The sequence below is a fragment of the Populus euphratica genome, unplaced genomic scaffold (assembly GCF_000495115.2).
Source record: "Populus euphratica unplaced genomic scaffold, PopEup_1.0 scaffold163.1, whole genome shotgun sequence".
In the NCBI taxonomy this organism is placed as follows: domain Eukaryota; kingdom Viridiplantae; phylum Streptophyta; class Magnoliopsida; order Malpighiales; family Salicaceae; genus Populus; species Populus euphratica.
The window spans coordinates 459075-473683 of NW_011499948.1; the positions used below are offsets into that span (position 1 = coordinate 459075).

The 14609-nt window shown below is 33.3% G+C and overlaps 1 protein-coding gene and 1 pseudogene across 5 annotated transcripts; both read right to left on the bottom strand.

Annotated features, from left to right (window-relative positions):
* Positions 1-238: 238 nt before the first annotated feature.
* LOC105137751 (purple acid phosphatase 15-like) lies at positions 239-4920 on the bottom strand (annotated as a pseudogene).
* Positions 4921-8860: 3940 nt separating this feature from the next.
* Positions 8861-14269, bottom strand: LOC105137752 (purple acid phosphatase 15-like). 5 transcript variants are annotated; one of them, XM_011043600.1, is made up of 8 exons: positions 13553-14269; positions 12852-13043; positions 11945-12278; positions 11119-11336; positions 10673-10863; positions 10223-10507; positions 9696-9812; positions 8861-9155 (listed from the first exon to the last, which is right to left on the bottom strand). In XM_011043600.1, exons 1-8 carry the CDS (start codon positions 13821-13823, stop codon positions 9138-9140), a joined length of 1626 nt encoding a protein of 541 aa, XP_011041902.1. In that variant the 5' UTR covers positions 13824-14269; the 3' UTR covers positions 8861-9137. The 5 variants fall into 5 exon arrangements, with proteins under 5 accessions (XP_011041902.1, XP_011041901.1, XP_011041903.1 ...); XM_011043599.1 differs by having other exon boundaries at positions 8861-9158; XM_011043601.1 differs by having other exon boundaries at positions 8861-9240.
* Positions 14270-14609: the final 340 nt, after the last annotated feature.

A 14609-nucleotide genomic window follows, 5' to 3' on the forward strand; every position in this document is an offset into this window, starting at 1 on the left:
TACAGTTATTGCTCAAAAAGAGTTCTAGTGTTGAAGGGGTGATGGGCTGCTTCCGATGCTCAAATGCCAAGTTTTTGAAAGAACCAAAATTTATAAAAATGGCTAAGGAATAACTAGTTGCACTTAGTTTCTGGCTTCATAAAAAATCCAGAAGGAAGTTTTGTAAGTAATCTGATATTAGCTTTCCAATTTCTATCCATATCAAAACCAAAGCACCCAGCGAACAGCCAAACGCTGAAGTTAACTCAGACACCTAGCTAAGGTGCAATTTCATACAATAGACTGCAGTCTTTGATTTCTGAAGATGATCATTTTACAGTATCTTATTACTTGCATCACTAGAGGAAGGATGCCTTAGCTCCGTTCTATTTTGTTTAGTTATATCACCATACCTCCAGATCCCATACCGCTTGGTGATAAACGCTACAATATATTCAAGCATTGCTTGGCAGCATAAGGTTATATATAAAAAAGCAAGCTCTGTTGCTTAGCCTGGATTTCAAAAGCTGATCGATCGAGTTAGCCGTATGAAGTTACAATTCCAGACATTCTAAAATTTAGAGGTTATAGTGGTTGATGTCAAATGTACTGCCTACACAAGGGAACATTTGCTGTGTATGAAGGTTACACAAGGGAACATGAGCTGTGTATGAAGGGGCAATAGTTGGTTTTGTCAATTACATTCAAGAACCTGAAGACCCAGAAATGTTAAAGAACATGCTTAATTACCTTGGTTAGCCAGGCACCTATAAGGTTCTCTAACTATGTAAAGGATATCCCCAGCAGTTTCATAGTAGTCTCGATTGCGATGCCAACTCCACAAAGCATGAGTCTCATTTTTCACCTGAAAGCCACACACTGCCCGTTAGTTTGTGCTCTAAATTAAACAATTTTAGCAGAACAACATCATACAATATACAGTAAATGAAGCTCCATGAATATAGAAATACAGATTTAAGATATTCAGTGGATTCTTGGGAATCTCTGGCTAAAGCCTACAAACTTGTGAGTTAAAGGCTACTTTTATACAGAGAAACCAAAGAAATGGAGATGGAAACAAAAAAATTGATTGGCCTCGCAAACTACTTAAAACATTGTTAGAATATTGACATATTTACAATTTTTGGTGGATTGAAGGAATTAGGTTGAGAACAACTAATTAGAACTGTCCTGATTTGAAGAGATTTCCAGCTTTCTTTCCCTTTTTTCCTAAATAATATTCTAACCAGTTGATCTCAGTTTGAAAGAACCTATACGTATCATAGGCAGTTGAAAAGGAAGGTCTAATGTTCAGTTCATTATTTCAGGCAGTAACTATAGAAAATAATTATCTATAGAGGTGCTAGGAGAGGGAGGGATATAAGACCTCTAATATCCCATGACCAAAGCTGCTTTCTCTGTAGGCACTATACTCAGGCTGCCTGTTCCAGCAAAAGCTACCTGCAGCAGGGCCTGATGTGAAATTGAATCCACAGAAGCCACCACCTATATCTAAGTCAGCTGTGGTGGATGGCTCTGGACACTCATCAGGGTCGTCAGCATGGGTAACTGCTATGTCTTCTCGACTTCCACCATCACCAATTGTGATATAAACTGGACCACATGGATCCAAAGAGTAGTTATAAACTCGGTTTGACCTCTCGTATGCATGAACCTGCATGTTTTTATGAGATCAAACAATAGACATCACTTCAATTAACTGATTGTAAGAATGGTCATGGGCCACATATGTCAACCATCAATGTTCATAATACAGTAAATTAGATCTCTTCTTGCCTGAAATGGAACTTGTATTCTACAGAAGAAACAATTTCCCTGCTCCAATATTTGATTTTCCTAACACAGATTGTGAAATATTTATAACAGAAGTTCATTGCAGTTACAATATTTTATAGCAACTTGCTGAAAGATGGAATATGCCGAATGCTATCTATCCTTGTGCATCCAACTACTAACTTGCAACTTCATATTACCAAGAAGGAAATGTGTAAAGATGAACAAGGCATTTTGTTTCCAAATCATGGCCTTTGTTATGGGTGAAGTCAATATTTTATGTTCAACTAGAGTTGATTAGGTCTTGCACACAGTGACAAAGAGAAAGAAACACTTGCAAAAGTGCAATCACCAAGTATCAAAAATAATAAGCTAATCATTTAAATGCTGCACAACTGCTATGATATAGAATACTTACATGTCCATTGAATACTATGTCCACACCATGCTCATAGAGCAAGTCCTCCATTTCTACTCTCATACATTCTGCTTCTCTGTATTGTGCCTTGAATGTGCTGTACCAAGGAGGATACCAAACAGCCACCAACCATGGAGTCACATTCCTGTTAACATTATACAGATCTCCTTCCAACCACTTGTATTGATCCGCTGTGAAAGAAAATCTAGAGAATTGTACTATGTGGCAGATAAAAATAATAATAAAAAGGAAAAAAATTCCCATACATGTTAACAAGGAAATGTATTAGGTACACAGAAGTGATCAAATGAACTCATAACAGGAATATCATGTCATTTGTGTTTGTGATGACTTTCATGAGATTGCTTGATTTTTTTATTGAATAGAGCAAATGCTAATGCAAAACCCAGGGGAATAAGAATCAAAAGCAAAAAGAAAATTAGTAAATTGCTGGCTTTACATGATTTATCATAGTAAGTGTAGGGATTTAGTATCACAGAGTGTATCCCTCCTGCATTGAAAGAATAGTACACCGAGGATGATGATCCGCTTTCTTCAGATGGGAATGCAAATCGAGAGCTGTAAGAAACGAAAATCTGATCTTCAGTTTGTGGTTCTATCTCATGCTTCCCTCCAACCAACATGGTTGGAACATTAGCTACTAGAGGTTGCGTAAACCTGCTTTCAGAAATGCATAGTTCAATGAGCAAACCTTTACATGGAAAAGTAGTTAACACAGCATACAGGGGAAAGATGATACCACTGCAAGGTAGTTTGGTTACCTAGTTTCCAATCAGTGAAGCATTTAAGTTTCTCATTTTTACTTTTGTCAAATCAACTGAATCCAAAATAGCGGGGAGGTAAAAAAATGGAAAGTAAACATTAAATTAAGTATGCTCTCAAAAGTTATGTTTGAGTATTAGATAGGCTTGCAAACTGGTAGACAAGTTCGAGCATATAAAAGATTTGAGTTTTGACCTTCCCCAATAATCCCATCGAGGCTGGTATGTTTCATGGATGGGAGATTCATCAAATGAGCAAGGGTAACAATCGGATCCAGTTCCATTAGTGAGATACATGTCAGCATAACTTATACCTCCAACCAAAACAAGAAGATCTGGATGGTTGCTGAGTAAATGACTGAATGTTGTGCTTGTATTGTATGTAAGACCTAGGTCTCCTACCACTGCTACTCGATGAGGGTAATTTGTAGGACTGGAAGGGGGCATGGTCCTAAAATAAAAGACATCACTCATTGCTGATATATAGGGATCTCCACATTGATATTGATATAATGTGCTTGGTTCCAACCCTGTGAAAGACACGGTAGAAAATGCACCTCGATTAAAAGTTGTAGAAAATGCACCTCAATTAAAAGTTTTCATGATTCACCGACCCTAAGCAGACACATACACACCTCTTCCCTACGTTGAACATAAAAGGGACAGATATGGCTTCTAAGTTCATTTTTTAATCTTGCATCAGACTATGCATGGTTAGGCTTCCAAATGCATAGAAAACTTGAACATGACAAGTGTAGTTTTTGCGCAGATGGCAATAATACCTGTCAGACGAACGTGGTGTATGATGCCAGAAGTGTAGTTTTGAAGCCCTTCAAAAGGATAAAGTTGATTGTAAACAAATGAATATCCAACTTCCTCATAACTCATCTGGGACCCTTGAATTCCATATTGTACAACGCTATAAACTGATTCAGGATCCAAAGGTGTTATGTCATCACCAATTTGGGAATCCCCTGCAGCTCAAATTATACAATATCATTAAAAACTTTACAAAAGAGTAGAATAATACTAAAGCTGGAAGTGCATATGTCATTACATTGTCAGCTCCATTAAAGTTTCTTCCTCTTAGTAGAATTCAACTAGAAGAATCATTTTTTTTTCTGTTTTGAATCTGCACTAATACATTCCCCTTTCAGATTTAGTATCATAATACCTTTCTGCTATGATATTCAAGACCTTGGTTTCCAGCTAGAATTAAACTGAAATCATTCTATAAACATCCAATCTTCCCACTTGCTAAAAACAGAGGTTATTCTTCTAATAGCACAAAAAATCCAGCAATTTGAGAAGCAAGACTCTTTATTTTGCTCTTACAAATTACCCCTTAATTTGTTACAATGCCAAAACTCAAGGTCAAACTAGCTTTCCTATATAGTTAGGCCAAAACTATAACTGTGTGTACCTCTTTGCAACATTATCTTATTGCTCTCAAATCACTAGGAAACAAAAAAGCAAAATGAATGGCAAAGAAAAAGAGACCTGTAATCCAAGAGATCCAAACAGAGTCATAGTCAGAAGACAGAGAGACAGAGACTTGTTCAGGTTCAAATCCCTGAACAGTCCTTTGAACTTGAGGGTCAGTATCTGGCAAGTCAATGGCATTGCCATGGTAAGTCTTGTTATCAAAAGGAACCGTTACTGGCTTGAATGGTCCCTCAAGGGTCGTTGGAAAATTACCATTAACAATTATTAATCTCCACAAAAGAAAGAGAAATAGTGGAAATGAGAGTAAACCCATCTGTTGGTTTAGCTTTGTTTGCAATTTTGCAAAGAACTGAAAGGGTTAAAGTTAAGTCACTTTGCTTGAGAGGGCTTGAGAGGACTTGAGAGACTGAGAGATGGAGAGAGATGGACACCGATGGGAAGGGAGGTAAGAAGTGACAAAGACAGACCGCTCTCATAAAGCAGCTCAGCTCATGCGCTGAAAGTGAGTTCACGGGTTCTTAGGTTGCCCAAGTAGTGTTCGGTGAATATAGTTTGCTAAAAATATAATTTTTTTTAATTATTTAATATATATATATATATATATATGCTGCCATTAAAAATAAATTTTAAAAAATAAAAAATATTATTTTGATATATATATATAAAAATTTAAAAATAATTATTATTATAATATTAAACTTACACCGTACGTATAAAAAAAACAATGTCAAGTTGTTGCAAGAGTTTTTTTTTTTTTTTTTAAAAAAGCATAAGTACATAAAAAAAATAAAAATGGGAACTTGTGTTATATCATAATTTTTTTAATTAGAATCAAACTTGAAAAAATGTTGAATTAAAGTTTATCTATAACAAAATTAAAAATATAAAATAAAAATTAAAAAAATAAAAATTAAATTTAAAAAAATGAAAAAATAAATAATTTTAAATTAAAAAACTAAATTAAAAAAAAAAACATGAGCACGGGTGATTGGTTCAACTAGTTTTATTAAATTAGTATTGTTTTGTTTTTTTAATATTTTAGTATTAATATGATTAGATGATATCAAGTTTGACTGGTTAAATAAAATTGTTATTAAGTAGATTTTTCTATATTAATATCTTATATAATTTAAATAAAAATACAACTCTATAAAAGTATTTAATTTTGAGTTTTTTTTTAATCGACCCGCCTTACCAAGTGAAGCAACCTCGAAAAACAACATGTGTTTTGTTGGATGAGAGTTTGTTTTTCCTTCATTTAAGAACAAGGAACTGAGGTCCGTGACCTTAGCTGGTGGTCTGGGAAAAGGATTCATTTTCCACATTATTGAGGAGAGGACTTGAAGACTGACGTCTTGAAGACTTACGTCTCACACGACTTCTTATCCACACCCTCCAATCACTTTTGCCACCCCTGCACGTCATGACCATTAAACATTATGGAGGAGAAAGGAATAAACTTTCACATGACAAGCCTTTTATATGAAAAGTTTTGAATAACGGTAGTTGTTGTTGTTTTTTTAAATATTTTTATTTAAAAATATATTAAAATAATATATATATTTTTAAATTTTTTTTATATTAATATATTAAAATAATATAAAAAAATAAAAAAATATTAATTTAAAATAAATTAAATAATTTAAATTTTTTAAAAAATATTTTTAAAACTGAGGTTAGCAAGCAATATTTTTAAAATGTAAAAATAAATAGAGTTTGGCAAACTAGTGTTTCATTGGTTTTTTTAAATGTAAGAAATAATATTAAGAGAGAAGAATTTTTCAAATGTCTTATTAAACCTAGCTAAATAGTTCAATTTTAAAACCTTGCAATTTAGTTTTTTTTTTTTTTTCTAAATTGAGTTTTTAATTAAATCATAGGGAAGCTAGCATAAATTAAATCGATTAATTTTATGGGTTTAAATGTATTCTTAATGGTTGGTAAAAATATGACCTGATTTTTAAAAAAAAATTAAATTGATAATTTTTTCTGAAACAATATTGAAAGAATGACATATTGGATCAATATCAATCCCCCAATGATTTGTTTCATGAATTCCATTAAGTTTAATAATTTTTTTATAATTTTTTTTAATTACATGATAAAAAATTGAGCATTAACCTAAAAAGAAACATTTATTTAAGATAATGATAACTCTAAAAAAACTAAAAAGAATAAATTATATAGTTTATTTTCAAATTAATCAAATATTGTAGGATAAAATTAAGAAAAATATAAAAAGAATTAAAGGGGAAAAAAACATATCCGACCAGTAAGTAAACTCAACAAAACTATGAATTGGGTAACTCGGGCTAACACACCACACCTATGAACTGAGTTATAGATTCCAATGAGATTATAATTTGTTTTTTTTTAACACCACACCTATGAACTGAGTTATAGATTTCAATGAGATTATAATTTATTTAAAAAAAAAAAAATTTATTTAACTATATAATAATAAAAATAGATAACTATACAAGTGAATACCATCTAAATACTAAGATATTAAAAACTTAATTAGAAAAAAAAAGTTAAACTCGTCAAATTTGAGAATAAGGTCAACTAGCCAAACCAGTGAACATATTTATGGATTTATAAAGTTTAATAACATGACTTTTATATATATATATATATATATATATATATATATATGAAAAAGCAATAAACAAAAAAAAAAGAGTCATGTTCAATAAAAATAAAAAGATATCATACCAAATAATATTTTTTTAAATAAAGATAAAATTAAAAAAGCAAGAAAATAAATTTATATCATGATATTTAATATTGCAATTTAAATTATTTATCTAATTGTATTTAATAAATTTATCTAGTAAAATTCTTTTAAAAATAGAAATCAATACACACATAAAATTTATTGAATAATAATAAAAAAAAGACAGCTATATAAGGTTATACATATTAAAAATATTATAAAAAATAAATATTTTTTATTTCTATAAATAAATTTAATATATAAAAAATAAAAAATGAATCATATTAATCTATTAAAAAATTAAACATATCTAAAATAATTAAAAAATAATTGCTATTCCAAAAAGGATAAAAAAATCATAGATAAGTAAATTACAAACTTAAAAATTATTTTGAAAAATATAAAAAAATTCTAAATTAAAAAAATCAAAACTATACATATAAAAAATAAGGTGAAGCCAAACTCCTGCTTCATGAACAAAAAGCTTGGACGCTGGCCAATAAGGTTAGGCTCAATCATGCATCCCTTAGTTTTTTTTTTTTTTTTATGGTAAATTAATGGATGGATGACATATGGTCTACCTAATACAATTTTTTAAAAAAAAATAGACAGTGTATTGTTTATAATCCAATCCTCAATTAGTGGCTAGAAAATCTCGATAGGTGATTATTCCTTTTAAAAATCTATTTTAATCCATATTTAATTTAAAATATTTAGAAAAACATTCTAATAATTTTGTTAAATCAATTTACAACCTCTAAAAACTCAAAAAATCAATTTAAAATCTAAAATCAACCGAAAATTTAAAATCTTTCTGATCTCAAATCTATTTTATTAGATATTCTCAAGATAAAAAAAAAATTAATTTGAACCCTCCTCATCTTATTTTATGGAATCATTTAGAATAAAATCTATCATTTTTGTAGTTGGAATTATAGTAATGAAAACCTTTTTTACAATTTCCTTTCTTTCTTTTCACTTAAAACACTAAAAAATAATAAAAATAAAGTTTAATATTAAAATTAATTTTTCTAAAATTATAGAGCCTAGTCACCTAATAAATAAAAAAATAAGAAATTAAAATGTACTTTTTAAACAAAATTGAAGGGCATCTGTTTTTAATTTTAGTTTTCTATTTTTTAATTCAATTATTTTTAAAAAAACATGCAATTGGATGTTAATAACAACTTAATTGTGCAAAACAAATTTAAAGATCAAATTTTTTTTTTTTAAATTGCTATTCTAACCTTCAATGATACATGAGACGGTAAATTCGTGGTGATTGGTAAAACTGGTAGAAACAATGGGCAAATAAAGGTGAGGTGTGGTGGCTTGTGTAAACCATAATTGTTTGACCTGACCTGGCTTATGTTATTAAAGATGAACACCTGAATTATTGGAAAAAAAAAGAAGAAGAAGAAAAACCCTCTTAATATTGTTCTTTGATCAGGTTAACTAGATAATTAAAAACATAATCAAGTTAATTTAATTTAATTAAAAACCGGATCAAGCTCCGAACCTCAGGTCAACCTCCCACACGATACCATGACAGGTTTAACAAACTATGGTGTTTACTGCTGCCCATGTTCGACCTCACTAAACCGTCAACTACTTGTGTGTTGTTTTTATAGTATGATGGTGATAGTAAAATTAACACGAGAGATGTGAATTATTGATTTTTTTTTTCCGGCTTATTAAATTTCTTTAGGCAATGTGCCTGGAAAATGTGATAACTTTTCACATCTTTGATTAGAATTCTTCACATAAACACATAAAGATTTTCTGGGTTACAGGCAATGAACAATGATAAAGGTGACTTTCCTGTGTTCTTGTAACATAAATTATAAAATAAATTATTGAATGATAAGGAATATACATGTTTTTGTTACTGTGATACATGTATGTTTTAACTCTGCAGACTCTGGAAATCCATTTAGAAATCAGATCGATCAGTGCACTGATGCTCCTCATTTCGTCTGTCTGCGCCACTGGCTTCTTGATCTCAGCACTTATGGGAAACCTTCTAGTTAAGACGAGAAAAGTAAGTAGACAATCTTCCATGATTCTGGGCATGGAGAATTCTTAGACAAGGCAGATTAAAAGTGCTGTTCCAAAATATATAACAGTGAGTGTTGCAAAGCAACGAGAAAAAAACTAATCTGTTGAAATGTCACAAACACCTGGCTTATTACTGCCCCGATAACTAAGAAATATGAAACTCTTTCCTTTTTTGTTTTTCATATAAAAGTGGAGTCTTGCTAACAATAAAACTTCTATCAGCTGTATGTTGTTAGTCATCGAATGTAATGAAGCTATTCTTAGCCTTTCACATGCTATTACCCTTTCCCCTTCTGGGAAAAAAAATAATAATGCCATAATGCATGAAAGATCAAGTTGCAGTGGATAATACAAGATAACATGTTCTTGTGTATTTCCATAAAAAAGAAATACACAAGCAATAGATGGTGTCTGCTTGCATTTACATATAAAATAGCAGTCTAGATTTTGCCAAGTATTCAGTTATGAGCTTCGTTTTCCAGATTCTCCAAAGCTTAGTTACCTGTGGTTCAGTTGGGCACCTCTCAGGCTGCCTTACTATATAAATCTGATCTCCAGGAGAATTGTACATGTCCTGATTTCGGTGCCATGTCCATAGAGCATGAGTCTCATTTTTGACCTGAAAGTGAATATCACAACCATTTTGGCATTCTTGAGCAACTTTAATCAGAGCAGTCATCTTCCATGATACATACCTCCATACATACATATATTCAGACTAGATTTCTGCTCCTCTCATAGCCCCCAGCACTAATTCTTCTACTTACTGATGCAACTAAATTATTTTATATGTAATGCATGTGGAATATATTCAGACAAGTTTCTAGAGAAGGTGTCAGCTTGTGTTTGTGTATGCTTGTTCTCCATCAACACTACCTGATTCGAAGGATGGCTGTCGAATCCATAGTCGATAGAAGTTCTAAGTGTTCTCAATCCCCTTTTAGATCAGGCAACGAATAAAATAAAACAAAACAAAGCAATTAGTCACGCCTGTGGGCACAGCATGGTCAAAGGAGCCTAGAGAGATACCTCAAAAATCCCATGACCAAAGCTACTTTCTCTGTATGCGCTATAATCTGGCTGCCGGTCCCAGCAGAATTTTCCAGCTGCTGGTCCTGATGTAAAATTGAATGCACAGAAACCGCCCATGTACTCATCTGGTGTAGTGGATGGATCAGGACAGTTACCGGGTTCATCAGCATGTGCAATGGCCATCTTCTCTCGGTTTCCACCATCACCGACGGTGATATGAACAGGACCACAAGGATCCAAAGTGTAGTTGTATACCCGGTTAGACCTCTCGTAGGCATGTACCTGTTTGCAATTGGAATATGAAATTCCTTGGCGCATGAAATTTGTTTTGAAGAAAATGATAAATGCACAAGTCTCCTACTGTTGCTCAAAATTAAGATTCTGCTTAGCAAAAAAGAAGTGCTGTAAGGAAAAATAGATCGCTTAGAGCCAGGACTTTTCACTTACATGGCCATTAAAGATTATGTCAACACCATACTGATAAAGCAAATCTTCCATTGCTGTCCTCATACATTCTGCTTCTCTATAATGCGCTTTGTAGGTGCTGTACCAAGGAGGGTGCCAGGTAGCCACCAACCATGGGGTCACTTTTCTGTCAACCTTGGCAAGATCTTTCTCCAACCACTTGTATTGATGCGCTGGAGAGACTCGGAGAATTAAGTAAATCACATTTCACTGTGCATTTACATGGAAAAAGAAATGCATATTTTCTTTTCCTTGAACATGGAGCAAGCATTAACGATATTTCCTTTTCCTCCATTCCCATGCTTAGAAATAATATCCAATCCTCAATGGCGGTGAGCTAGAGGCTCTATAAGCCAATGTGTTGAGATGATTTAAGGAAATTGAACGACTGGTAAATCAGTGGATATAATTTGACCTGATATGTTTACCTGATTTGTTGTAGGCAATGTAGCCACCCAGCATTATGAAATGTATCCCACCAGCGTTGAAAGAGTAATAGAACGCGGAGGATGATCCACTTTCCTTGGATGGGAACGCAAATCGAGAACTATAAGCAACAAATGTCTGATTTTCAACTTGTTTTTCTATCTCATGGTTTCCTTCTACCACCATTATTGGAATTTTAGATGTCACAGGCTGCATATATCTGATAACAAGCATCCAATGGTCATCACACATCATCCAAATTGCTGATAATATTCACCAGAAAGAAACATTAAACGTGAGAAACACCCATGATGGCACATTTTAAGACCAATTTCCTTTGTCTAGTTCGGCCAAAAACCGAAACTTAGTTTGATTAGTGTATTTTTTTTTTTTATTCTTTTATACAAACTAACTGAATTGAATTGGAACATAAAGCCGCAAACAGTTCATGATGCAGCTTCGCACGAATCAGAGTCATATATCACCCAAGGTCATCATTAATATATCAGCAAATCATGATTCTGAATAGATTAAGTAAGGAATCCCTGGAAAATGATGTTTTTCCAGCAGTCTGAACCAGATAAATGTAGAATTAAGTGTATACACTTTGTTTTTTCAGTACAGACTCTTCGATACTCCAAGCTCCATTCTTGGTTTAGCTAATTTGTTATTCATCCAGTAAACAAGAGCTATCCTGCTAGACAACAAGTATGCTTCCTAATTCATGTTTCTACAAAATGATTGCTTGGTCCTTTTCCACTTTGCAGCACAGAATACTGAAGGGAAAGACTGAACACACAAATCTCAGTACAAAAAGAAAAGTCTTACCTTCCCCAGTAATCCCAGCGAGGCTGATAGGTTTCATGAATGGGAGTTCGAGAAAAAGAGCAGGAGTAGCAATCAGCCCCAGTTCCATTGGTAAGGTACAAGTTAGCATAACAAACATCTCCAACCACTAAAATAAGATCAGGATTGTTTCCAATCATGTGATCAACTGTTGAGGTTGTATTGTACGTAAGACCTAGGTCCCCCACTATTGCTATTCTGCTGGGGTAACTATTGGGGCCAGAAGCCGGCATAGTCTTAAAGTAATATGTACTGCTCATTGCTGGTATTGAAGGATCTCCACATTGATAATGATAAAGTGTGTTGGGTTTTAACCCTGCAGAAAGACATGTAAAGGTAAAATTAAGCCTAAGCTGGATGGCACATTGGGGTAAGGTGGAAAATCACTTTTCGCCCCCATATTCTAAATATCAGAATCTGAGCTTTCCTATTTCCATCAGAATTCATGAAAAGCCCAGATCCTTAATGAACATGACTCTCTTCACTATGCCACCACACATTACAAAGGTGAGTGAATGCTACTTTGCACATTTCTTCCTTACCTCCAACATGAACAGTAACAGAATCTTAACAGGTTCGGATGAAACATTACTTTGGGATGTCTTAATATCTCATGAGTACTAAATGATCATCTCTTTAAGCATTGAGATCATGGACTAATCCTGTCATCATAATTAGCATAGTACATGGCAGCATGATACCTTGTAAAATGACGACAGATAAAGCTGAATGACTCGGTGCTTCAAGCTTAGTTGATTACAAACGGAAAATAAGCACTTAATGAAAAAAGCAAGGAAAACATGAAGCTCTCCTTATCCATTTGTATCTATACAACGCAAATAATGAAGAGAGAACAGTAGTGCTGCAATGAAGTTTGAGGCAGTAGTACCTGTAAGACGGACATGGTGTATGATCCCAGAAGTGTAGTTCTGGAGGCCTACGAAAGGATACAACTGGTTGTAAACAAGGGAATAACCAGTAGCTTTGTGAATAAGTGGAAATCTTAACCTTCCGTATCGAACAACACTAGCAACAGTTTTAGGATTCAATGGTTTTATGCTATCCCCAATTTGAAAATCCCCTGCAAATCAATCCAAAAAACATCAATCAACAAGCTTTAAGATAGCCGAAGAGAAGACCATTTTAAAGTCTAAATATAGATTAACTTCAAATCATTCCATTATATTTTAATGCCTTCCATGTTTACAGAACAAAAAGCTAAAGTTAAAAGGAAGAAAAAATCCCAGTTGCTTATTAGTCATATGAGATCATTTGAATTGGATTTCAAACTGTACACTTGATTTGATTGAAATCATATGGAGACATCGACTAAACTCCTTGAAGCATCAACACCCTACCAATTGACTTCTTCACTAAATAATTCCTAACAAAGACAAAAATACATTACTATGCATGACATCCAAACACATAACGTCAAGCCAAATTAATTACTATTACGACATATGTATCTTCAAAACCTTACCTTCTATTCAAACTAAACCAAAAAGGAAAAAAAAGAAGAAAAAGTCAGAAGCTTAAAGAGAGAGAAAACAAGAACCAAAACAATGAAATGATGGGGAAAAAAAGTACCTGTAATCCAAGAAATCCAAACAGAGTCATGAGTAGTAGAGAGGGACACAGAAATCTGTTCGGGCTCAAAACCTTGAACAACCCTTTGCACTCGAGGGTCTGTATCAGGCAAGTCCACAGCATGTCCTCTAAAAGTTTTATCAAGAGGGACAGTCACTGGCTTAAAGGGTCCATCAAGAGTTGTTGGTATCCCAACAACAATATTATCAGTGCCGACCAAGCTTATTGACAGAACACAAAACGAGATCAGTAGCACTGAAACCAAACCCATGAATTAATTCCAGGGTTCAATAGAAACTTATGTTTTTACCATATGAATGCAAAATTGTGAATAAATGTTACAGAAGAGGCCGGACAAAGGTGGCAAAAGGATTCTAAGCTGAACAGAAGAACATGGAAGCGCCGCCCTTAACCTTGCACATGAATGGTCTCTTTATTTATATATTCGGAGGGGGAGAGAGATTGTTAAGAAGGAAGAGACAGGGTAAGAAGGATCATAAGATGGATTGGAGGGAGAGTAGGCGGGGCGTCATTTGCTTATATATATTTATTATAGGCCTCTGCGCTTTGTAGATATGTAAAAGGTGGCATGCATGTGGACAAGAAGAGAAGCATGGGAAGGGCTTTGTAGCCGTTTGGCACGAGAAGTTACCTTATTTGTTTACTTGGATTCCTGCAAAATCCTCGTTTTGAGCTCCACTAGGTAAGGTAGTTTGTGTCTTTTCAGTTTCTTCCTCTTCTATCTTCCGTGAGAGAACATTATTGGTAGGTTTATTATTTTTAACATTAATATATTAAAACAATTTAAAAATACCAAAACAAAATTAACTTAAAATTAATAAAAAAATTTAAATTTTGAAACATGAAAATAAATAGATTATTTCTATCCTAAAATGATAGTAATTGTACACTTTGGCCTCGATTTTTCATAAGTGATCAATTCATCATCAACTATAAAAGGCAAAAATCCCAATAAAAAACCTAAGCCAGCAGGGAGTTGGGAAAGGGAGATGCCGAAGCACAATGAAGCCATACAAAGTCTACAGAGCTAGCAGAA